At 41.3% G+C, this 26,576-nt stretch overlaps 1 protein-coding gene across 6 annotated transcripts in view; it reads left to right on the forward strand.

The window, feature by feature from the left end:
* The window catches only part of ecel1 (endothelin converting enzyme-like 1), a 59,243-nt gene extending 32,953 nt beyond the window's left edge, over positions 1 to 26,290 (forward strand). For 4 of the 6 annotated variants that reach the window (XM_080888336.1, XM_080888339.1, XM_080888337.1 and 1 more), the window contains 11 exons: positions 5,807 to 5,905; positions 6,475 to 6,549; positions 9,641 to 9,744; positions 10,727 to 10,785; positions 15,510 to 15,561; positions 18,765 to 18,832; positions 19,325 to 19,473; positions 20,615 to 20,680; positions 21,268 to 21,363; positions 24,433 to 24,509; positions 24,749 to 26,290. In XM_080888336.1, coding sequence (XP_080744462.1) covers positions 5,807 to 5,905; positions 6,475 to 6,549; positions 9,641 to 9,744; positions 10,727 to 10,785; positions 15,510 to 15,561; positions 18,765 to 18,832; positions 19,325 to 19,473; positions 20,615 to 20,680; positions 21,268 to 21,363; positions 24,433 to 24,509; positions 24,749 to 24,848 — 945 coding nt within the window. In that variant the 3' untranslated portion in view covers positions 24,849 to 26,290. The remainder of the gene's footprint in view (positions 1 to 5,806; positions 5,906 to 6,474; positions 6,550 to 9,640; positions 9,745 to 10,726; positions 10,786 to 15,509; positions 15,562 to 18,764; positions 18,833 to 19,324; positions 19,474 to 20,614; positions 20,681 to 21,267; positions 21,364 to 24,432; positions 24,510 to 24,748) is intronic. The other 2 variants (XM_080888340.1, XM_080888341.1) reach the window with 1 other exon arrangement.
* Positions 26,291 to 26,576: the final 286 nt, after the last annotated feature.

The raw sequence follows: 26,576 nt of genomic DNA on the forward strand, positions 1-26,576 counted from the left end.
ATAGATTCGGACTACCTTTTAGGCTCAGGTGCAGTGACACGGCTTTAACAAGAAGAAAAGTCAGTCATTCACCATCTTTCTCTTCTTCCTGCGCTCTAAAACCACCAAAGTCCTCTTCTCCAATGTCGGAAACGAACAGGCTCAGGATGGCTTCGTCATCCACTCTCCGCTTCTCTCCTTCGTTGTCACTTTCAAAACCAAAGAAATCCTCGTTGTCAGTGTCAGAGTCGAACACCCTCAGAAGGGCCGTGGCGGTGTCCTCCTCTCCATCATGCAGCAGTCCAGCCCTTCAAAATCCGTTGGTGATCGTGGATGTTTTCGCACTTTTCCACGCTGTCAGAATCCACCGGTGGAGTTGGGCATAACTTGCTTTTCGCAAGTTTATCGCCGCTCGTCATCCACGCCTCCCGCTGAATGCGTAGCGCTACTTTGAAGTTTGTTTTTCGCGCTACTTCGTACGGCACTACGTTGCCTGGCGGACGGACATGTGACTAACATACCACTCTTGAACCCCGATCCTTCCGCCAGGCAACGTAGTGCCGTACAACAGCGGAACAAACAAAACAAATCGTCTTACGATATCACAAAAATCATGGAAAATCCATAGAAAAGCCGCACCTGACTAAAAGCCGCAGGGTTCAAAGCTTGTGCAAAAAGTAGCGGCTTATAGCCCGACAATTACGGTAGTCATTCTAACCTGGGTGCTGGAGAAAATTTCGAGCCAGATTGTTGTTTGATGGTGTGCCATGTGATTTGACATTGTTTTATGGTGTGGGATCTGAAAATCCTGGATTCTAGTCTCTACTTCTCATGCGCTATTTTGCTTTCTGCCTAGGTCAGTCATTACTAAACCCCTCACCTCTGCCCTCTGGTCCCGTTCGCTTTCAGCTTAATCTTTCCCCATACATAGTCTCATCTCAGTCCCATGTCTACTCTGGGACATGGGGATATGGTTCCCAATGGGATTTCTAACCTCTGTAACCCTATGCTCTATCTTTAAGCTCTCCATCATCTCCCTTTCATCATCTTCTTATACTCTCACTGTCCACTGTACATGCTTCATCCCTCATCAGCTATCTGTCTTGCAACCTTTTAAAACTCTACCAAAGCTCTATAACACATAAAGAAAGTTGGCCCAACTGGATAAGTTATGGGTGCTGAATACTTTCTTTACACTTTGCAATTAATTGAAATTTAAATTCCATTCAAGATTCTAATAAGATACTAAGTGTAAATCTCAAAAATGCTTCAAGCTAGTGGAGCCTTTCTGATTAATAAAAGACCAGAGAGGAAGGATTTATATGATCAAGCATACAGTAGGGAAAGTTCTCATCAGATGAAGTGGTGCTAATCCCATGAGCATCTCTAAGTCATTTAAAAAAATCACTCAAAACATCATCTTCCTCTTTCTTGCAGATGTGGAGGGAAGCCTTGAGCGAGGTTATTGCCTTTTGGGGTTTTTTAACCTCACTCTTTTCCACACCGGTCATATCTCACGCTGCTCACAGACGTCGCTGTGTATGATCATGCCACGTCCACACAGGTTGGAGCCCTCATTATCAACACAAGAGCATTACCGGATGCAAAGCCGGTGGCGATGTGCGATGCCTTGACTGACTCACCAATCCTGCTTATCTCAGCACCAACAAGAATTAATGAGTCTCGGGAGCTGACGCTGAAAGACAGGGTAGCGGTCATGTCCGGTTAGGGGCTCTGTTGGCTCTCAGGTGACTGTTTCCTCGCGGCTGCGTGCAGCGGGGCTAGGGGAGGGTCTGTGCTGACGGACGTGGGTTACTGACCTGGTAGCCTGGCTGCCCCTGGGTGGGTCCGGGATGGGCGTGAGGTTCTGGGGGCGCTCCGTCTCTGGGCTGGGACCCGGACCGGGCCTCGGGGGCTTGGGTCCTGGTTGGTGTGTTGCCGGGGTTGTGGGCGGGTGGGTGCATGGGGGCCCAGCCCTGGAGCAGGGTGCCGCCGGTGCGTCGAGCCACCTGGGGGGCTCTTCAACTGGTGGGGGAGATTGTCACATCTTGCAGGAGCTTTCCTCTCCTCAGGAGCTCCCTCTGCAGGAGGGGGAGATACAGGAGAGGTGGAGGAAGATCTCAGCCTGGGTGTTTATTGTCTTATGTAGTCTGGAAGATGAGTGGATGGTGGGGTGGGTGCAGTTTTCTCTGTGGTGGGGTTGGGTGGACTGTCCCGGGCTCTGTGGGGCCGGGCGGCGCTGCTGCACTGGGCCCGGTCTGGATGGGCCTGGGCCCCCTTTCCCTGGCGGGTCGCGGAGTATGGGGGTGCCTACTGGGGTCAGCGGGGGAGCTGGCCCCAGGGAGGGGTCACTTGCCCCTCCCTTCCTTCCCTCCCCATCTCCAGCTGCCTCCCTCTTCCCGCTCCACCACAACCACCCACACATGCAGGGCCTTGGAGTAGGGGTATGTCACCAGGGTGCAGAGGAGGCTACCCCCCCCCCCCCCCCCCCCCCCCCCCCTGTCCCCTTCTGGCTGCCTCTGCCTCAATTTTATCCCACAACTTAGACATTCACATTACTCACACTCTCATTACACATACATATAGGATCTTGGGGGTGGGCACGATACACGGAGTCCAAAGTACCATCAGGGTGTACACCCCACCCCTGGCATCGTTGCCCACCTCTCAATTTTAAATACACGTAGACATTGAGGGCTAGCAGGAGGGACCATGCGCTTACCTGCTGCTCTCTGGCAGGTAGCTCCAAGCCCTCCTGGGTTTTAAATGCACCTTAGAACACACATGCATCAACATTACAATGAGCGGGTGGAGGGAGGTTTGGAGTCTTCTCTCACCCCCATTCTCTGCGACCTGCTGGAGCAGGGGGGCTAGGACTAGGAGGAGGAGTTGGCCGTCCGACTGCGGTCTGGAGTGTGGAGCCTTCCTGCTGCTGCGGAGTCGGGGCGGTCTGCCTCCCCCCACCGCAGGGAAAAGGGAAACACCACCTGGGTCTGGGTGCAGTTCCCCCCTCCAGGGGCGGGGGCACCTAGACCCGGTTTGTAGAGTACGCTTGGGGAGTGTGATCGTGTGTACAACGTCTCTTTATGTCTGTCTCCACGTTGGTTGAGTGTGGAGTAAGTGCATATGAGAGCATGAGGGTGGGAATGGATGTTTGTATCTGTGTGTGCCTGTATGTCTGTGTCTATATGTCAGGTTGGGTGTCAGGCGCCACCTCTCTGGGGACATCTCAGGCCCTCCAAGGTTTGGAGGCCTATCTCCCCCCACCACCACTTCCCCTGCCAGTGGTGGACTCCCTCAGACATCGGTGCGTTGGTGGTTCTTTGTGTCTGGGGATGGGCGTCCAGGTACACACCGGCTCACTCCTTGGCGGCCGCTTATCGGGGCCTGGAGCCTGGGGCTCGCTCGGGCCACTTCGGAGGTGGGGTGCCCCCGGCCTCTCGGCCTGGGGCTCGGTCACTCAGGCGCAGCTGGCTGCCGGCGGAGCTCACGGGCGCGTCACTGCAGCTCCCCCTGGCTTCTGCTCCGCGGCTGCTGAGTGAGCCCTCATCTGGGACTCTCCTCAGCTCTTTCCGGGACAGTGGCGCAGCTGCCCCTCTGTTGGTCTTCCTTGGTCTCTTGTGTTCTGGGGGCCTCTGGATGTCTGGAGTTTTGATCTCCTCCACACCTGCTTCACGCCCTGGAGGACGGGGCTGTGGCCCCCCCACACCCTCTAGCAGATTATTACATGAAGGAACCTTTTAAAAAACAAAAAACAAGCGCGTCCATGCTCACAGGTGTACACACGGGTGATCACACCCACAAACTACACCCTTTTTGGCTCCTACCTCAAAGCACACTGTGTTCTGTTGATCTTATGTGCTGCACAATAATGTTTAACATTTAGTATTTACTGTCATATTCCCATATATCATTGTGATGTTGTTTATTCTATTACTCTTGTTCTCTTCTGCTTGCTTTCTTTTTTCTTTCTCAGCAGGTGATCCAGGTGATTGATATATGCATTTTTTTTTTCTCTGCCCGTTCTGTTGGTTTTTGTCTTTTGCCCTTCTCCCCCGTCCCTCTTCTCAGCTGTTTCTCTTTCCCTCTTTCTTTCTCCCCTTCTTTCCCCCAGTCAAGTCTGTCCCGTATTCAGTAATTGAAAATAAAATAAACAACAAAAAAAAAAAAAAGACAGAAGACAGAGGGGGAAAGACGAGCCTCCTTGTTATCCTGAATCACCAATGTGGAGCGAACTGAAGGACACAATATGTCCCGGTGTCGTCTAGGAATAGCATTTCTGCTTAGAGCAGTTCCAGAAAGCACAAGTTGTAATCCGGAGAAGTTTTGGACAGTCGATGCCAAAAGAAGGTTTCTTCTGCGGTATGAAATTTAAAAATAAAAACAAAAGTCTGCAAGTTTTATCACCCTGCGTGCAGAGCTGGGGCTTAAAAGTGTCCAATTTCAGTTGCTTGAGCTGGAAAACGGAGAAAGCGATGTAAGCGCTTGAGTGCTGGTTTGAACACTTTTCAGCAACACAGTTTAGGTAATTACATATCAGACAATAAAGTTTGCTTTCCACTCTTGTGACATTAAAAACTGCACTAATGGAGCTACAAAAACTTGCAGCCTAACGTAATCAAAATCTAATTAGTTATAGACACACCAGCACAAACAACACTACATCTGCAGTTTGTAGCTTGACCTTCCATTTATTTAATTATTTGGATTTGTTGCGTTCTAAATACAAGCCCTTGAAAACAGTTTATCTAACAGAGGTTTAGACACTGGTAGAAGATGGAGGAGGAGGTATGGAAAGAAACACCTGAGGCATGAGAATCTGCATCAGAAATTGCGTCTCTTTTTGGAGTCACAACCCAGTCAACATGGTTGAATCAGCACTGGTATACTATGAATCTGTCAATTATGGCATTTCCATACATCTATATGGTAGTTCAGGCAGTAGGGAGTAAAGACGTTACTGTCACCTCACAGCAAGCAAGTGTAGGTTCAAATCTCGGGTTGGCGTCCCCACTGTAGAGGTTTTTACAGTGTTCTCTTACCTTATAGCAGCTGGGGTAGGCTGGTCTAACCCCGAATTGGATAAGAAAGAAAATGGAAGGATGAATGGACACATTTAAATTTCATCTCATTTGTCACATGGTAAACTTCCTTGTCTGGGCTGGTCACAGCTGTTGTTTCTCTGCCTGCTAATATCAGCACTATAAACCTGCAGTTCAAGTCCCTTTGGCTTGATCAGTTTGCCCAGTGGGATAAAAAAAACAGCCATTAAATCGAAAGGTCACCAGTCACCAAAAATACTCCAACCTTTTAGAGTTGTTTTAGATTCTTTCTTAATTTAGGACCTTGTAGATCATGTTTATTAGCAGCCTCGCCATGACCAAACAAGTTTTTCACGGCTCGTTTTAGTATTATTTAATTTTTTCATTTGTGTGAAAGACCAAGACATTTTGTAATCAGTTTAGTAGTGGACAGTCCCCTCACAGTTCAGTTGTTTACCTTGCTTCTCCAAGTAGTTTGTCAAACTGTAGTCAGTAACTACAATCCAGCGTGCTACAGATGGAGCACAGGATGACAGGCTCACTGCAGATGCAGCTATTACTTATTTGCCACAAAGTATTTGACAGTGGAAATATATTTAAAGGGAGTGGAGCTAAAACAGTTTATTTCAGATAGGATGACTAAAGGAGCTGCACCAACACCCAGTTGTAAATAAGGATTATTTTTAAATGTGAATCATGCAAAGCTACTCTAGAATAGAGTACAAGAACACTTATGTGGGGCTTAAAATGAACACGTAATGAATTGCGGGATGATCTCTCTACAGGTACAGGAGCTGGTAGAGGACATAAAGCACTCTCTGGACCTCCGGCTGCAGGAACTTGACTGGATGGATGAAGCCACCAAGGATGCTGCTAGAGCAAAGGTTTGGAGCACTAACTGAGCCTCTGCATCACAAACACGACTTCTGCTAGATCCAATTAGTTTTTGAAAAGGATTCAATTATTTCTTTGCGATTCTTTTCTTTCCGGGACTTTGACTGATTGCTTGTTAGATAGAAGTGTGTGATAGAATACATCTAGGGCTTGACATTGAGAAGTGAGGATTGCCTAATCCGGATCTCTCTGTAGTGCTGATTTAGGGTCTGCACTGGAAGATATCCCTTCTAATACTTTTACAATCTGAAGTTATAATCCTTTTAGAGGGCCATGCTGAATATAAAGAGCTTCCCTGTAATCCTATTACATTGGGTTTGCTTGATTAGCAGATGCTTTTGTGTGTGTGTGTGTGTGTGTGTGTGTGCGTGCGTGCGTGCGTGCGTGCGTGCGTGCGTGCGTGCGTGTAGATGTGTGTGTGTGTGCTTGCGTGCTCTGTCAGGGCCTGTGTCCTAAACTAAGTGTGTATGGGTGCTTATTAGTTGCTGTGGGGTGTTTGGTTGTTTGCTCCCCACTTTTTCTTCCCTTCAGCTGTCATTTTCTTTCTCTTCTCACCCAGCTGAAGCACATGATAGTGATGACAGGATACCCAGACTTCCTGCTCGAACCTGAGCTCATTGATCAAGAATATGAAGTGAGTCATCATCATCATCTTTTTCACTCTGCAGCATGCGGTCATCCTTACCACACTTATGCTAATCCAGTTGCCCAGCAGCCTGCTCTACCTCACTCTGTCTTTGTCTTTACAGTTGTTTTTCTATGACACATTATTATGGTATAATTTAGCATAGTAAAGTGCATGTTTATCTTTTTATTTAACATGCAAAATTTCGGTTATTTACTAAATAACAACATAATTTTTAGTTTCAAACAAGTTTTTGACAGGATTCTAAAATATTAACCCTTCTTTTTTTATAACATGCGGTCTGATAAATTTGTTAAGCACTTTGTTAAGCATTATTTTTTATACCAGACTGTAATTATGGATTGTATTGTTGTTTATTTAGATACTTTAACACGGGAGTCTATGGGGACTCGCTCCGTTGAAGTGTCTTTTTAGAGAAACTGCAGTTTTTGGCTTCAGTGTTGGCTTCATTTTTCAGCCCCAGAGTTTTTGAGTTCCTCATCACTTCACATGTGTGAAAGACTTTGTCCACACTATTGTGTGTTCACTTAAAGTAACATCGCTAATGCAAAAATAAAAATAAAAATTAAGCTTTTGAAGAATTCCTTCCTTAAGTAATGTGTTACAATTTAGGATGTCATCAGCAGATAGTGAGCTTAGCATAGGCAACAGCAAGGGGAATAGGAAAGAGCTAGCCTGCTTAATCCAAAGGTAACCAAACTGATTGTCTCCTTTAACGCTCATTAGTATGGTTTATCTTTGTTTTTGTATAGACTAAAACACCAAAATATATGTCAACAATTTCATCCATTATTGAAGTAAGTGAAAGTTCTGTTCCTCAGTCTGCTACCATCATTTTCAACAGATGTGCATTTTTGTCACAAACTCACAGAAGCTCATCTAGCCCTGTGAGACTCAACAAGCAAAAAAAGCAAGCATGAGCAATGGTGTGTTTATTGCCAGTGTAAAGGATGGAGATGTTACAAAGCAAGATACATTACATTTTTTTGCCAAGCGAACAGAATCGGTCTGTGTACAATAAACTACTGCAAGTGCATTTTAATGTCAGGACTGAGGCGCCACTGCAGGAGGAGCAGTACTGCCATGTACTGGAACAAAAATAAGATCCTCCTAGTCAACGCAGACTACCACTATTTATTCATTTTATTTGCCACTATTCGTACAACTTAATTACCCCACAGCATGGCAGACTTTCACAAACAATATAGAAATATTTTACAAATGAAGTTCGGCACAAAGACTGGACTCAGGAAGGAAGAGCACATCTGAAGCTTTAATTAGCAAGTTGCAGTTGAAATGTTTAATCTTTAGAAAACAGCCATTTCCTGGCATCTGGGACATAAAATGGGACTGTGTAATTTTTACGTTTTTGTTGTTGTTTTTTGCCAAATTCAATAATGTAAAACATTTTTATTGACTGAGGTGTTATAGTGTTCGTAGAAAAGCTTGACCTGTTGCATAAAGCTATAGACAGGTGACAAAGGACACGAAGGAAACTGGCCCACAAAATGCTGCCATGTTGGTTCTTTAGAGCTAGAATTGACCATATTTGTGTGCGTATGTGTATGCAAGCTACAACCATAAACTGAATCACAAAAACAAATAAACAAATAGAATTTTATTCACCACAGTGAGAGAACTAATTAATCCCATTAAAATGTTACTAAAGTCTTCAACAGCTTAAAGTGGAGAGGTTTGGGTTTGCAACTGAATAGTTAAATTTGCATGGGACACTTCCTACATAATAATAATAATAACAATAATAATAAAAATAAATAAATAAATAATACATCTTATTCATAGGCACATTTCGGGACACTCAACGACACTTTATAAGTAATGAAATACCAAAAACCAAAATGACAGCTAGAAAACACCTTAGAAATAAAAGTTGATACATCTCAGAATTGAATAGTCAATAATTCATTAAAAAATAGAATACGCAAACTTAAAATGATGTGTTTTAGGAGTGGCTTTAAAGTTAAGGAGAGAATCAATATTGCAAATGTGAGTTCCAAAGACGAGAGGCCACTCGGCTGAAATCTGTTTGGCCCATGGAAGTCAGAAGGAGTCAGGTGGCATAATGAGAGGTTATATAACAGAGGGGGAGGATATCAGAAACATAAAGGAGTGGTGATGATTAGGTCAGATCAGCGAGATACAGAAGTGCAAGATTATGGAAAAACGTGAAGGTAAGGCATGGAATCGCAGCATTAATTTCGGTATTTTATAGGTGAAGCTGTTGGAGGACAGAGGTAATAATGGTCTGTGGAATTGGTTCTGGTAATGACAAAAGCAGCTGAACCAATGTTCATCCTGTTAAAGTATATGTAGAAGTTTGTGTGGCAAACTAGAGAGGATACAATTACAGTAATCAATACAAGATGTAACCAGCACATATACGAAAATAGCAGTACTGTTAGCTATAAGGGATGATACTTGATTAATATTATGCATGTGCTATTGAAAACAACACCTAAACTCTTAACCGATTGAAGAATTTGAACATTTTATTGTCAGTGCTCAACCGGTCCTTCTCTGGATGCACAGCATCTGGACATTTATATGATTTTCAGATCTGTCTCATACTTTTTTGAGCTTGTTATCAGCTGCTAACTCACAAATTTTCCCCTTCTAACGGTACGTTTTGATTGCCACTGGTGAACAGCTGCACAGTCATGACTGTGTTTGATAGACCCTGTATTTCATCATAGAAATACAAGTGATCAGTGGCCATTTTCTCTAAAGAGACGAGATTTCAGCTTTCTTCTTCAGCTATTTGTCTAAAAAGGGCTTAATAGACTAGTGGTTTACACATTCACCTAACACTGCCTGATTCAACCGTGGGAAGAGACACAAATTCTTTAGGGTTTGCATCAGAAAGGGCACCTGGCATTATAGTCAAACCTGTAGCACTGCCCACTGTGGAAACCCAAAAGTAGCTTTTGTGTCTTATGTCACAAATGGTAAAAGATGGAAGAATCTGATGGGCATGTTTCCAAAAATGTGATTTTATTATTGATTCATAATGTAATGAAAGTGTTCTCATTCTGACTCATTTCATATGTTTGCTGTGCAGTTCAACGTGGACGAGAAGGCCTACTTCAAGAACATCCTCAACAGCATCAAGTTCAACATCAAGCTGTCTGTCAGGAAAATTCACGAAAAAGTGGACAAAACAGCGTGAGTGTCACAATTTCACTAGCACAGACACTGAGCTGCACCGGTTCACTGACAAGCACTGCGAGCAATTAAACAAGGCTCTCAGTGGATGCTGCAGTTCACCGACCGAGAGTGTGTTTCCGACATGGCAGACATCCTGTACATGTGTCCCCATGAATCCCTTTCTAGTTGGACACATTTGTTGACGTGCCTGTAAATTAAAGCAACAGATACCAGTCGACGCACACAGCTGCAGAAAATCCATTTGATTTACTTATCTGCAGCAGCCAGGCAGGAGAAAAGTGCTGTGGGACATGCAACTCATTTTTCTAAAATACAGCCCCGTATGCCTGAATTGAATGCCTCTCTGCTATGACAACACATTACAGTCACATTAGTATTCCAAGGTGCTCAAAACAACTGTATCATTAGCCAACACTCAACGCCCTGAAGAGTTAAATCACACACTCCCTCCTCGCCTTATCATCCAAAAAGTGAACCTTTCATCACTCACTCGGTCTTGTCGCGGTGAAATAAAAAAGGAAGAAAGAAAGAAATACTACTTATTTTCATTGTGTTTGTCTCCCCTCAATGTCTGTGCAGTCCACACGCAGCCATCATTCTCTCACTCCTAGAACAAGGGCATCTCACACTTTCAGCGTTAGTCATTTGTGGGATTTCGTGACAATCGATTGGACTGGCTTTAAGTGGATTACCATAAAGGAACTGTCCGTGTTTTCATATGCAGAAAGGAGCTTTAGCCGTGGGACCCCACACACTGAATACTTCTCACCAGGGGGTTTAGAGAGAGACACACACACACAGAGGTGTTTTTGGATTCTGTTCCAGATCTGGGTGTGTTTTCAGTGGTGATTTCAGTGTGTGTGTGTGTGTGTGTGTGTGTGTGTGTGTGTGTGTGTGTGTGTGTGTGTGTGTGTGAGAGAGAGAGAGAGGAATCCCTTCTGTAAAACCCTGTTTGTTTGACTGTTTTTTTTCTCCTCAGGTGGCTTCTCCCCCCACAGGCGCTTAATGCCTACTACCTCCCTAACAAGAACCAAATGGGTGAGTGTGTGCCTTAACAGTGTATGTGCTGATATTTCTGTATTCTCTGTCATCTGTTTCCTCACACACACACACACACACACAGACAAACGCAATCCTTCCTCCATTTCCATTCTGCACCACGACGTGGACTGCGCATTAGTTACACACAATTACACCATGTTGCCGTCTGTTTCCAACAAGCCAAATACGATGGCCACGAGAAGAAGGGAGGGGGGAAAAAATCCACCTCCTCATATCATATTCCCTCTCATCGCTCACTTTCTACTTCGATCTCCACCTCACATACCTAATACCCCCCTGGAGGAAAAACAAGCAGTAACACCTTCCCGAGTTTTAACAAATCTAGCCTTGCCGTGTCACCCCTCCCTCCCCCTCATTTTCTCCCAAGATTGGCCCGCTGCTGGCGTCTGCCTGCCTGCTGGATTAAATCTCTTGCAGAAAAATCAATGGCCCGCTCGCAAGCTGATGCTGGAGGACAGGAGGATTCAGACAAACACAGTCATCAGGACCTAGACAAATTTTTGATTTCTCTTTCTTATTGCTCCGCTTAATCCAGTCCGCCGTCAGCTCTTCCTCTTCTTCCCCAGTATTTCTTTTCATCCAGTTTGCTCTTCTATCAAAAATAACGTTGGCCTTTTTAATTGCACGTGTGACTCTTTGGCTTCCTTTACGCCGCATGGAGACAGATCAGCGGTTTAATTAAAAGTTCCTATTTAACACTCGTATATACACTGGTGTTCAAAGAAAATTGTAATTGCCATCCTAAGTGTATGCTAATGTTTCTCACAGATTGCATCAGATAAGATTGACATACGTAGGTGATGATGTAATATTGCATCAGCTGCTTCTTTGAGCCACATAAGCTCACAAAGGGTTGCAGTCATCGGCAGTGAACTTTTCATTTTGTTTTCCATTAACCACAGCAGTTTGGGAGCTTCTGACACCACTTCAGTTGTATTGACGTGGAAATGTTATGCTTAGCAAAACTGTTGTGTAAAGGTTGTAAAACTGATTAATTGCAAGATATATTTAAGAACACTGTTTATAGGGCCTGTTATTGAATTCAATAAGTCTTTTGTTTAAAGTACTATTTTGGTGCTAGTCAAAAACGTATAACTTACTCTCCAGAAAGGTGGTGATAGTGTTCCACGCAATCAAGGTTGACTGACCATCGTTTCTTGGTTGATCGAAAGGTCCAAAATGAAAGTTATGCTCATGTACCACCAGCACCTGCTTGATGTCTTTCTTGAACTTTCTGAGCAAAGGATTTTTTTTTGATGCAAGAATTGCACATCTTTTTAATGTTTGAACAAAATAAATCAAACAAATGTTATTGCTTAAGAAAAGATTCCACAGCCTACCAGTCTCTACTAGGTCATAAGGATGGCAGTTACTGGATGTAATCATGATAAATAAGATACCAAAAAATTATTCAAATAATGATGATAAACTACATGAAGACTGCTCTGTCTGCACACTGCTGAGAAAGGATATGCAGAGTTGTTTGAATCTGATCCTCATGCGGAAATGTGCCTAAAAACCTGAAAGTTCCATTCTGCCTGGTTTTAATTAAATACTAGATTATTATTGAAGAGCAGGGACTAATCCAACCACATCCAACCACCAGCTGAAGAGTTTCAGGACGGACCCAAAGTTTTGGCACAGTTTTGGCTCATCCACCCATCTCAATGACACATTCTTTCAATCCAAATAAATAAATGTTCCAACAATCACAAATCCCACAGCCAAAATACGTTTTTCAGCATTAAATTTTGCATTCAACTTCATAATGCAAACCTTAGCATTTGTAGGACTTTTTTAAATATTCTCCAAAATTTTGTGCTGTGAAAGAGGAACAATACACATCCAATAAGGCCAGCCACAAAAAATATTAATGTCCCCAGCTTTCAGTCTCAAAACTCACACTTTGCCTCTTCATTAAATGCTGACAGTGGCCTTTTCACACTAAAAGAGATTCTGGTTCTGGTGTAGAGCGTTAGTAAATCTGGCCCGTGAACTTTTTTTTCAGTTGACTTCTTTAAATATTTGTAGGGAGCTACCCATGCAGCCAAGACACATGCAGCCAATCAAGATATTTTTAAAGTGAGCCAATAGATTAGCAGCATTTAAGAGTGTTAGCCAAATTATAGAATTGAACACAAGCTGTGGAGCTCCACAAATCACTTTGATGTAGTTTTGCTTTTCCTCTCACAGATTTGTACTGTAAAAAATCCAATCTCTGGCAAAATGCAGCAATTAAACTTTGTAAGTGTGTAAAATTAATGTCTGGCTCTTAAACTGCTATTTATTAATGTTGACTTTAATAAATAGCAAGCAATACATGGTATACAGAAACCTTTAAACATGTGACACAGTTATTAAGTTCAATACGCAGATAGGTCGGGCTCTCATGGTAAATAATGTTTTGTGTTATTCTGCTCATAGTACAAGTCAACTGTAACACAGATTTCAGGTTTACACAGTGGAGTAGTTTATAATAACGCAGCCCACCTCGGGAGGAATCCTGCACTCATCCTGAGCTGTCAGATAGATTTGTAGCTCTGACGTTAACTCTGTGAAAAGCTGTAGGAGTCCAGACCAGTGAGTGTGTAAGGGAGAGAGATGGCATCAAAGTTAAAGAAAGAGCAGGAAACTATAGGAAACTATCCTACAGGAAAAAATGAGAAAGAGAGAGAAGACAGTGCCAGGGAGGAGAGAGGTGTAAGCAGTATGTAACTGATGAAGATGGTAAATCGCATTACTTCATGTTCTCAACTAAGTCTGTAATTAAACAAATAGCACTACACCTGTGGCTGTGATATATTAACTGGCATCTGCAGACTACTTGTTTATCTAGGAGAGACAGTTGTCTTTATGCACAAAATAACAATATTGTTGTCAAGAGTAATACTAAAAATAAAATGTTTTGGAATCCAGGGTTCCTGCTGCTTTGTGGGGATTTTGAACAATAAAATTGAGAAAGATATTGTTTATTAGGTGGGCAAACCTAACCTTAAAGTAACCTTGTTAACAAAACAACTTTTCTTAATAGGTTTATATTTAGAAAGGGATCTATTTTTAGCTTATCCTTCTAAAGGACCAATAGCTTATGGTGATTGTGCACCCATCAATAGTTCACAAGAATCGTTACTCCTCCTACAGTATTGGTCAGATTTGCACACAGTGATCACCTGGTCATCACCCAAATTGTCCTCAATGCCAGGGACATATTTTCTCTTCTACAGGTGCTTTTTCATTTTCACAAGAATCAATACTCTTCATACAGTATTGGTCAGATTTTTGTAAAGTCAGATGAAGTAGTCCTGGATATGATTGTTTGCGAGCCTTTGACCACTCAGTGGATTAACGCTCTCTCCAGCCAATGACAACAACGCTTATCACTTTCTTTTTGTACTTTCAGGACCTTTAGAGAACACAGACAACATGACGCTTAACATCCTGTAAACAGCCTGTCAAACACAATCTGATACATCAAGATTTAAGGCTGGATTAAATTCAAAGATTGACAGCTCCAAAGGGCGCCAGGAGCTGCCATTTGAAATCTCTTTTGGACTTCTAGAGATGACAGTGTTTTTAACAAACTGAATGTTTTTTGAAGAGTGTATGAAAATGTGGAAAAGTTCAAGAGATTAGAGACTTTGGTGAATCCAGTTTATTTTCTGGTAGAGGCAACAACTTGCTTCTAATGAGACTGGTTTCTACATTGCTTCTGCGGGTTTGCTCAGATTTTACAGCTGTGGTCAGATGTTTACATGCATTCATCACAGGCATAAATATCCTGTGTCCTCTGTGGATTAGAGAAAATCCTAAATAAATGCAAACTTGTGCATCCAAATCTTGTTTTTTGAAGCCATCTGTGTTCTACAGTTAATAATGATTTTATGCAAACTTATTATCACAGCTGTACATTTGGGCAAATAGAGGTAGTTTCTGTAACTGTCCTCTGCAGCAACTGTATTATTAGGTTCTAGATCAGGGCTGTCAAACTCACTTTACATCGTGAGCAACATCTACCTCACTTTGATCTTTAACGGGGCAGATCCATGAAATTGCCCTTTCTGTCAGCGTAAAGAAGTTTAACCACACACTTGGGCCCTGGGATATTTTAATGTAAGAACAAGAAAAAGGCACAAGTCTTTGGGTTTAAATTGTAGAAATAAAGGTGTAAAATTACAAAAAAAAATCAGATAATTATTGTACACAGTAATTGTTATTGAATTACAATAATAATTTTTTAATTCACAGAAAATATCTTGTTTGTTTTGTTTTATTTTTTTTTACTGTCGACACATTGTTAAAAATAGACATTTCAATAGCAAATTGTGAAAAAAGGAACTCTCAATTGTTCATTTTTTACTCAGTTACTTTAGTGTTGTATGAATGTTCACGGAGGACAAATCAGTATGAAAAGTTGTAAAACTTATGGACATGTATGACTGTCGAGGAAGCTGTTGAGAGTGGCAAATTAGAGTTTCTGCTGTTCTAGATAGTTCTGTGTATTGACATATTTATATTAATACCCTGGGCATGGCAGGTATAAAGGTTCAGTGTTTTCCATTTCCTTCAAACAGTTTTTCTTTCTAAACGAGTCTCTATTCTATCAAGTGGCTAATTAGCACATTTTAGGGTTTAGCTTTTGGTTTTAGCATATCAGAATTTTAAATGACTGCCTTCGTGTTGCTTTTTTTTATCTCTTACAGTCTTTCCTGCTGGAATCCTTCAACCCACTCTTTACAACCCAGAGTTTCCACAGTAAGTAGCTCTCTTATGCTTTCTGCCTTTTCCCTGCTGCTGTCTGCAGGGAGCCAACAACATCCCCACGGCCACAACAAGGTCATTGAAGCCTGCGTTACTCCGGGAAGCCTCTGCTTCCCCTCCAGTCCCACCACACCTGATTAAACCAATTTAACTACCCACCAAGAGCTCAATTACTGAACAAGGTCCCGCTAATGGAACAGGTGTCATTTAGAGGTCACCTAAATTTGAGCCCATTGAGTAATATGATGGTGCATGAAAGCAGACAGCCTCCCCGTCTCTCTCTATAAGTCCTTTTTTCTCAGTTGTTTTTAAAATTATGAAGTTGCATTTTTCTTAAAGGATCAGGCAGTTTTGTATGTTTTAGACAGTTAAAAATTAATACTGTATATTTAATGATTTTCGGCTTTTCAAATGTATCTTGCTGCAGATAGTTTATCAGAACATACCAAGAGTTCATGGAATACCTCACTTCCTTTCGAGCCACCACTTTTTTTCTACTTTAGTCACACAGATGTTAACAGATCGTTCGAAACATAATGAGTTGTTATGGCCACAAGGTAAAGCAGGTTTTCGTGATTTATAGCAGAAATGTTAAGCTTTATTTCCCGTGTACCCTTATACTGTGACACATACTTTTGACCATGCAGGGAATCAAGAAAATCCAAAATAAATTCAGATTTGGTTTCGAAGTTTTATTTTTTGAAGTCACTAAATATGTGTGCTGCATAATAATCATTCCACCTCCACCAAAGAGATCAAAGAAATCATTAAAATCCCCAAATTACATTGATGTCCATGATGAATTTAAATATGTGACCACAACTGTTCTGACCACAATTCTGCGCATATTAAACATGGCCAAAGTATGAAAAAGTAATGTGTGTTTAGGCGTCATACTGCTCTAAATAGTAAGTTTTCGCCCTTTCTTCTATTCTTGGCTCTGTATGATGTCAGACAAAGCAGCTATCATTGACTGTGGTCAGACACACAACTCCTTCTATGAGCATTTAAGCCCCAGCCACCTCCTGGTCTGTCTTTTGTTCAGCCAATCAGAAGAAAATCTATTTTAAAGTTGGAGACACTACAATAGCTTATTACAGTCAGTGGATGGTGTAAAGGCCTGTGGCGGTTTTGAGACAAACAGGAATTACTTTGAACTGCTATTTTAAGCTATTTTACAGACCAAGAATAAAAGCTGAAATGAACATAACAGAATCTAAGTTTGATTTGTTTGGATTAACTAACCAATTAGAAAAAGTTTTGGAATTAAAGAAATATAATTGTTCACGGTGGTGGCAAAGCAGTCAAAAGTAAGCTTTAACTCTCCACAAGTAGTTTTTCATACAGTACTCATGTGAATTAGAACTAAACTATTGCCTGGAAGGAGGGAAATCAATCCAGAGAGTTTCAGTGTGGTCATAAAGAAAGCATTGCAGTGCGGCACTGAGGCAAGAGTGGGTAAACAGCTATTTTTCCACTCAACACTCAACTCTCTTTGTTAACCAAAGCAGCAACTCACTGCCGCCACTACTGAGCAGCATTTCGAGCAGATACATACAATACAGTCCAAGTAGCTACACCTGCTGCATTCATACAGCTCCTCTGAATAAACACACACACACACTCACAAATATGGGCTAATTGGACCTAACGGTTGGTGTGCCCAACATTAGCTAACATTTCTATGTCTTCATTAGGGGTGATCACTACTACTTCCACTACCTGCTCCCATGCATGCTAATCAATATTAATTAATGATTGTAGGAGAGCGAGCGTGTGAGTGTGTGTGCACCTGTCGCCGTGAAGTTATTACTGCAGTAGCCCTAACCTCCCATAAACTCTCCCTATTTCTCTCACACACACACTTACACACACACACACACCGCTCTCCACTATCACGTCAAGTATAATGAAGCTTCAATCAGCCAGTTAGTTTAGCGAGGGAGTTGAGCCCAGTGTGAGGCAGCGTATCGACTAGCTGTCAGAAAGTCATTTTCAGATGTAGCCATGTGAATAGCCCCGAGTCTGCCCTCTCATCGCTCTCCATTTCTGCATGTGCTGCAAAGACACCTCACCCCAGCCAAGGGTGAGGGTGAAGGAGAGGTGAAGCGACCTGCTGCCTTCTGGGAGCAGGGGGCGACAAGAGAGAAATGTATACGAGTTGTGGGCATGTCCCTGTTTTACTTGGTGCTGAATTTTTAAAAATGATGATTTACGTTCACAGTGCAGCTAAAGGTCCCAGCGCTTATTGTTTCCTCACGTCAAGCTAAAATTTGATGTTTTCTAATCAATTGAGCAAGGCAAATGTGATAGATAGCAATCTGAACCAAATTAGATCTCAAGTGCATCTGTTTTTCTTTTTTTACCTAGCTTGGCTGAGCAGATTTCCTAAGGAGGACAACGGGACAAGGGAACAGAGAGAAAGGGCTAAATAGCTGACTTTAATGAGACTTTAAATCAATCAAAAGGCACAAAGCCTTGTTCTAAAGTCGCGGGAATGTACATACTGTCCAGACTTTGGACATCTGTAATACCAAGTTCAAACTAGAACATTTTCACCTGAACAGATTTCCAGTTGCACGGAGTTCCATGGGTTGTAAATAAATGGATACAGTGGCACAACCCAGCCTTGGTGCCTGTAGTCTAGAAAGGTTTCTCTAGTGACTGAGCTAAGCGGGAACATGGGGTCAGGGCCAGTGAGCAGTGGACTGCACAACCCAACTGTGTCAAATTCAATTTCCAAATGATACAAAATGGTTATAGCATAACAGTAACACTAGTACTTGACCATTAACATATCCAGTCTCCCCCCCCCCCCCCCCCCCCCAAGATTTAGCTTCCAGTAGCTTCACACTAAGCTAGGTTTTTCAGGTTTACCACTTATTTAAAAAACAGATATAAAACTACCATCTTCAGCCAAAACAGTATACTTTCCAAAGGACCCACCAACTTTGGTGAGCACCGTTCTCACAATTCAGCTGGAGAACAATAGTGACTACAAAAACAGTGGATGAAGTCAGCAAAATGACAGCAAATCTTAAGTTTTCTACCATTTATCAGTTTGGATTGTGTTCAGTTGCAAACAGTCCGATAAAGAATGTTTATACATATACAGTGTACAGTGTAATATCCAGGGAGCTGTCAATATCAAGAAAGTTTGAGTTTGTGTAAGGTTCATCTTTCTCCTTCCAACTCAGGTCTCTGAATTATGGAGGAATAGGAGCAATTATCGGTCATGAGCTGACACATGGATACGATGACTGGGGTAAGAATCACAAACCTTTCACCCATTACCCACTGCAATAAGATCTGAACATCTATAGTTTTTTTCCCCATTTGTGTTACCATCATTGCATTGATAAGTTCAGTTTTACTGAAAAAGGTTCTGTGATTTATTTTTATATATATAATTTATTACATTTCTATTGGGCAGATGTGCAGCAAAGACTATTTTGAGGCACAATCTTTAACTTTGGTTTCCAGTCAAATGCGCTGCCCTGTGAGATCCACAGAAAAAAAAAGCAAAGCTCCTCTTCCAGATTGTCCACCATCAATTGTAAAAGTACAAATGTAATTTGGCAGGACCGTTTGTTCTGTTGGCTCATGAACAGGATACATCAACCACTATCAACTCCACATCTTTCAGTGTTTTGCCACTAATGGCTTGGGCATGCTGGGCAGATCTTTGGACTGTGAAGGAAAGTTGCAGGTTGTGTTGTCTTCATGCTAACACTCGCCCTTTTGCCCCTCATCTTAGTGATGCAATGGTTCATGTCCCTAGGGGGCCAGTACGACCGCCATGGTAACCTCAAACAGTGGTGGACCGAAGAGTCCTACAAAAAGTTCCAGAAGAAGGCCGAATGTATTGTCAAGCTCTACGATAACTTCACTGTTTATAGTCAGAGGGTGGGCTTTCACACACACACTTTTTGAGTCGCTACTTGTGCATACAATTTTTACAGTAGTACGACATATGTGTTTTTGATTTTAGGTTTATATAGAAAGTTAGTGTCCTTCTGTGATTTGATGCACCTTGATTTGTTAACTCTGATCAATGCTACTTTTGTTGTCTGAGCAGAGCTATGATTACTGTATCTAAAGAAGTGCTCTGCCAATTTTAGAGACAGTATGAATCTGTAACTGACCTAAGTCAGGTCTAAGAAAATAATCTAGAGCCAGTGTATAAGGATTTACAAGTTTTGAATAAAAAAACATCACTAACTATTGAAATGGTAGCAAGACAGTTGACATAAGATTAATGATATCTCAGATGTCAAAAAGTCAAAAACTTGGTTTCTGCTACTTCACTTTTTACCATTTTATTTTTAATCCATGTCTCTCCAGCCTATCAGCTTTAAAGAATACGAACTTTAATGGTCTCGTAACATGTTACTAGGTATATTGCCTTGTGAAACACCTAATATTAATAGCACTTTATTTATGTACTTTTTTCAAATGTAAAGAATCAGACTGACATTTTGAAAACTGCATTTATCCATTTTAACGCAAAGAGTTAAAGATTGATACCACTTTAACATCTGTAATTTAAATATGAAGTTTGGCCTAGCGGATGATTAGCTTACAGTATGTGGCTTAGTTCAAGCTAAGCAAAGGGAAAGAACTGGGTTCATGACTCTCCACACATGTAGGCCACGTAGGAACCAAACAATTATAAAATTATAAAATTAGTGCTCTTTAGAGCTCCTGCATGGGTATTTTTTTTAGTTAGGGATAGCATGACGCTAGCTGCTACCCCACCTTTTTCCAGACATTTGGCTAAGCTTAGCTCAGTTTCCTGGGTTCCTGGAGCCTATAGATACATGCAAAGATATGACAGATAAGATTTATTTTTAATCTCAAGTGATGTAATTGGAACAAAAAATTTACTTCCTAAAAGCAAATATGTTTCTGTGAAATGGTACAAGCTGTAAAAACAAAACCAAAAAAATAAAAAAAAATAAAAAACTGTATTTCTACAGCTGAATAACTGCATCCCTTATGTACATGACATACTGTAAAGTGTTTTACGACTTACCTTTGTGTGTAGGTGAACGGCCGTCTGACACTGGGAGAAAACATAGCAGATATGGGAGGGCTGAAACTGTCATACTATGTAAGTTCCGACTGATACGATCATTCTTCAAATTTGGTCACTGTGTGGCTCCGAGAACTCTAGAAATTAGAATTCACTCTTTTAGTAGGCAACCCATGAGTCTCTGCTCTGTCTCAAAATCCGCCTCTCTTTATTCTTCATAACCACTGTGCTTTGTTTGCATTAAAATAAAGAGCAGAAGTGCCCCTGAATCACGATAAAAGACAAACAATTTGATTTGAATTCCTTTTTACTTGAATACTTGCATGTGTGTTTTCTCAGATAGTGGAAAATCCAGGGTGCGGCATAATTAATTTTCATTTTGAGCAGCCCACATTGAAATAAGGAGTGTTTTGTGCACACAGATACAAAAGTTAAAAGGAAGCACATGAAGGCTTTTAAAATAAGTAAATGGTGATACTGAATGCACCAGTAGGGTCATAATTCCTGTTAGTTGAGTCAGCTGGTTAGACTGATGGAAGTAAACATAATGACTGTTTTATTAGAGGTCCTGTTTGGTTTTGGTTCATATTTAAACTTAAAAATATATACTGTTTAAGACACAAGTTGAGCAGCTACCATCACACTCTCCTTCTCTCTCTGCCCAGGCATATCAGAAGTGGGTGAGGGAACATGGTCCAGAGAGACCCCTGCCTGGCCTCAAATACACCCATGAACAGCTGCTCTTTATTGCCTTTGCACAGGTACACCAAAGTCCTCTCCACAGAATTCACACCAGCGTATTTCATTACATTTACATATTAAATCCTTCCGCTGCCCTCCTCAGCTGGAGCTGCAGATCACAGAGGGCAGGTAGGAGCTAATGCTTCTAACATTAGCTGATGGCAGCATTAACTTTTGGAGGGATCCAAAACAGCAAAAGTGTTGACGACAGTACAGTGTCTCTGAGCGCCATACCACCCATGTTCCTCGTAACTGTTATGACTCATCGTTGAAATTCATGGATTAATGTAACAGAGGCAAAATCTAGACACGCTTAATAACGCAACATGCAGTGTTTTAGGACATTTTTCAAAAGCTCTTGCCACAGGGAAGTGATTTGAAAGTCGTGTTATGGGTTTAGATTTGTTTGAAATGTCGTGTGTGTGTGTGTGTGTGTGTCTGTGTGTGTGTGTGTCTGTGTGTGTGTCTGGAGTGAATAACAGGCATAATTTTTCGCCTGAGGCAATTCAACCACCTCAACCAAAATGAATGTGGTCAAGTTTTTGAATCTGCACAGCAGGCCAACAAACAAGCTTTTTCACTTATCAAAGAACTTGTAGCAAATATCAGGCTGCATATAATGTATTTTTAAGGGTTGCTTCTACTTTTTGGTAAACAAAATGACAAAATTATGTTTGTTTCACTCAAAGTGATGTCCTTAAATTGAGTTGCTTAAAAAATTGGATTTGTTTAATTTCATGTGTGTTTAAATAGGACATATAGACCTCACCTCTATACTATCCAGTATTGTCTGATCAGTTCAAATTTTGGCAAGGATTCATTTTATTACCAGTTCTTTGCCAGAAATTGTTAATATTTGACATTACAATATGCTGCCAGATCCCTATAGTAAGTAAAGGATGAATGTAGAACTTCAGTAACCTATTTCATTTAAAGTAAGTATTATAAAATTAACTTGAATTATTGAAAGTTGCTTAGCAGGGTAACGATTCCTCAAGAATCCCACAGGGCCAAATATTTAAAAACATTTCCATGACTATATATTCATTGTATACATTTACGTTTGTATGCATTGCAAAAGCATGAAGATTTGTTAATTTGGGATTCTAAATTGCGATAGGTCTAGTGATGAGTGTTAATCTTTTGTCTGTTTAGCTGTGTTGTCTAACACATGGACTGGCAAGTTGCTCAGGATAGACTAGAGGAAGAAGAGAAGTATTTATGCAGTCGAGCTGGAACTGACTTTAACCACAATGGATACAGCTGAGACATTTAATTTAGAGTTCATAACTTGACACGGAGCTCTGGGTAATTTTACCTCATCTGGGTATTTTAATAAAACTGTCTAAGATGCAATTCTCCCTCTAATTTTTCATGTGTCTGAGTGAACACACAAACTCCCTGAGCGGTCCCTTGGACCACTGTGAGCAACATTAGACGTGTGCACTGTGGTCACGCCAGCATCGAATCCATCCAAGTTACATCGTTTATTTAAATAATCAAATTACAGCATTTATGTTAGACTACTTTTAATTAACTGCTTTAGCCCACTTACAATGAAAATTGAAAAAAAAATCCTGTTCATGACCTGTGTAGTATGTTAACACTATTGGAAGTAAAATTAACTTGAACTCCAAATTTGAAAACACAACTTTCTTTCTTTTTTCTTTTTTTTTTTTATAAAGCTCTGACTTGTATTATGAGTATGAGTCTGTGGTCTGGGAGAGAGTCCTGTAACTCTGTCTGCAAAATACATTATATAATGACCAATGTTGTGCAATTACTTATATATTTACTTCTTCAAAAAAGTAACTGAGTTATGCTAACAACAAAAAAGTAACTGCTTTATGCTAACAACAAAGTATTTTGCAGCTGTTTACCTAAAAATGCAGCCAAGGCGTTTTCTTTTTTGTTTGTTTTTTAAATAAACATTTCAAACTATTTACAGAACAACCAGGTGTTCTGCATCAAATTTGATGCCACACAAATCATTTGTGCCACTCCAAAAATAATTTCTGTCCACTATGAGATAAAGGAGAACATCACAAGCCTGATACCTGCAGGCCTGACAACAGGAGATGTATCACTGCTGTAGCACCTGTAACATTCATTGTTCTGACACACACAACAAAACTATTGACTACACTGCACACTAACTACACAAGATTTGCGCTAAACATCACAAATCCCTCACATCTCAAAACACCACCGTCACTCCTAAAACTTCCCCCTTTCCTAAACAGCTAAATGCCATGTTGCCATATAATTTTTTGATTGGTCGACATGGTACTTTTTTCGACGAATAGGAAAGGGTGGGGTTTTTTGGTTTTGTTAACATAACTCTGGTTTTACGTATAAAGTCCACACTTTTTCTGTCAATTGTTCCGTCTGTCCTGTTCACATCTCCAATGGTTGTACACGCTGTCGTTAACGTGGCTTCGCTCCACATCAGCCACGCCGCTTTGCTAGCTAAAACACCGGCACATAAAGACGCTGTCATAGCCTGTCAGCCCGTTAGCTGCGTATATACGAATGTGAATCGCATTATTGGCTGGACTATGGGATAAGGTGGCATCGTTCTAATCCCATATGGGAGCAGCCAGTCACTTAATGACTAACACTGCAAAACAGAATTGTTAAAGTTTTAATTTTAATTTCATTTCAGGTTAGATTTTTTTTTTGAGCGCAACACAGATTTTCTGTGCGCAGAGACCGTGCCAGCAGTGCACAGTTGCGCGCGCAGCTTAGAGGGAACATTGCTCAGATGTGTTGAAGGGAATTATTCTCGTAAAACTGCTAACAGCTCCAATTAACTACAGGGAGCTCCAGCTGCTTTTTATAAGGGCTCCTGAAAAGATCAGGAAGTAGACGTTCATCTGAAAAGTACCTGCTTTAGCTCTTAAAACAAAAAGCACTGCACTTCCCTCTGAAACGTTTTGTGGTAGAAGTATTTAGTATTTTTTTAAAAAAAGAAATAATAGGTAACTCAAAATAGTATTTAATGCAAGTCACTTCCTCAAATGGGAGAAAGAGAATATATTCAGCACAGGCTGTCCCACTTCAACTAAAGTGCAATGTTCTCTTTTCAGAATTGGTGTATGAAGAGAAGATCTCAGTCCATCTACTTGCAACTGCTAACTGACAAACATGCACCAGAGCACTACAGGTACTGTGAAACACACCTGGATGCTGGGGTGGTGGAGGGGCCACTGACATACCAGAGGGAGAGATGGGGAATGTTGGTGTGGGTAATGTGGGTACGATGCAGTGCAGCTCAACTTGCCAGTTTGAACTACCTCAGAATAGGCACAATGAGGCTGGTTACATTACCTTTCTTAAGCTTTTCTTCATTTTTTTTATTCTCTGCATCACTACTAGCGCTTCCTGTGTTTCCTCCTTCTGTAGAGTGATCGGCAGCGTCTCTCAGTTTGATGAGTTTGCCCGTGTTTTCCACTGTCCGAAGAGTTCCCCGATGAATCCCACACACAAATGCTCCGTTTGGTGACCTCTCCATCTGGCATGGGATGACCTTCATGTTTAAACTCCAATCCAAACACCCACTCCCCTCCTACATCACCAGATCCAAAAGGATGGTACAGCGTTCAGCCCTTTCATGACTATGAAAGACACAGGAAGGAAATATATATTTTCAACATTATCATCATATATGTTGAGTTCTTATATTGATTGTCCATTAATAACTGTACTAATCGAACAAAGCATGGGTCACGTGACCATTTATTGTGTATGTGCGTGCGTGTGTGTGTGAGTGTGCGTGTGAGTGTGTGTATTATATGATTATGTATGTATACACTGTATCATTTGATTACATATATTTTTCTATGTTTACATTTATTTTCAAATCATCTATTTTTGTATTTAGCTCACACACAAAGATCTCCCAGTTATTAGATTTTTAATCAAGCAACATGTTTTCTCACTTGTTTCTCTCCTTTGTAGCATCAACTAGAAAAATTAATGCTCAGTGAAGATTAAAAATTCACAACTCATGTGATTTCAGTCCAGAATGTAAACTGACCGATTTACAAGAAAGCTGAGATGAGTAGCATCCTCGTGCCTGTCAGATCATCAGTGTTCTCTCTGTTTGGTATTGGATTTGTGTCATACTGCTGCACTCTTGTGGCTGCAGAGAGCAATGGTCAGTGTTCAATCGTCATGACTGTATCGTCTGGCATGCATTGGTCTCTTGTTATTGTGAGCGTTTGTAAAGTTTTTTAAATTTGTTGATTTTTTTTTTCTTTTAAAAAAAAAACCACACAAAAAGAAGAAAGTAGACTCGTGTTTTTCTCAGGATGTGTAGCAAAGTGAAACGCCAGATGGATCTCTCCATTCAGCCTACATCTCAAAGGAGCCAGTATATCAATCAGTCAAACATCAGACAAAAGAAAAAAAAGATTGAGTTCCGTCACCAGAATTGAAAGCACATGGAACAACATGAGCTCTTTCTTTTCTCCTGGAGAACTTCTGCTATTGGACACTTCACATTTCCCATGTTTCCTCATGAACTCTGAGCAATTTCACACAACCTGGGACTCATCATACATTCACAGTAACTGAATGTATGATGAGTACATATAACGCAAGCCAACATACTGTACATTAAAGTGCAGCAATGATAGATGGAGAATCGTGCGTTTGTACAGTGTTACTTTAAAAAAACAACAAAAAAAACTTTTTGTATAAGGAATCTGTTGGTACAAAAAATTGAGACTTTTTGTACAGTAGAGGATTAAATAAGATGTTATGGGTGTACAGTTTGTTTTGAAGAGAGTGCATGTTTCCATACTGATCGACATTCTAACTCTGATCTATAAACATGGAGGACATCGCCCACACACTTCTGACTCTACAGCTGCTAGTTCACACGTGGCTGCTGTCTCTTCCTCTCTGTTGGTTGCTGTTTAATGTCTGAATAAACACAAAGGATCGGTGTGAGGCTGTCTGTGTGGGTCTGTGTGTGTGAGAGAGAAACATTACTCCTCTGTGTGTCAGGCTTTAGCACTGTGAGTGTGTTACCTTGCGGGCTTGTGTCCTCCTAAGATGAGAGCCAGCTCGCTTGGCCTCCCAGCACTGGCTAGTAGAAGTCCACCTCTGCCACTCTGCCTGCTGTTTGATTAGAACCTGCACAGCCTGGCTGGATTTATGGAAGCATGTGCACAGCAGAGGATAAACAAGCTGAGCAAACCACAAGGCTGTTTCAAGTGAGGAGGTT

The sequence above is a fragment of the Rhamphochromis sp. 'chilingali' genome (assembly GCF_963969265.1).
Source record: "Rhamphochromis sp. 'chilingali' genome assembly, chromosome: 8".
NCBI classification, from domain to species: Eukaryota; Metazoa; Chordata; class Actinopteri; order Cichliformes; family Cichlidae; genus Rhamphochromis; species Rhamphochromis sp. 'chilingali'.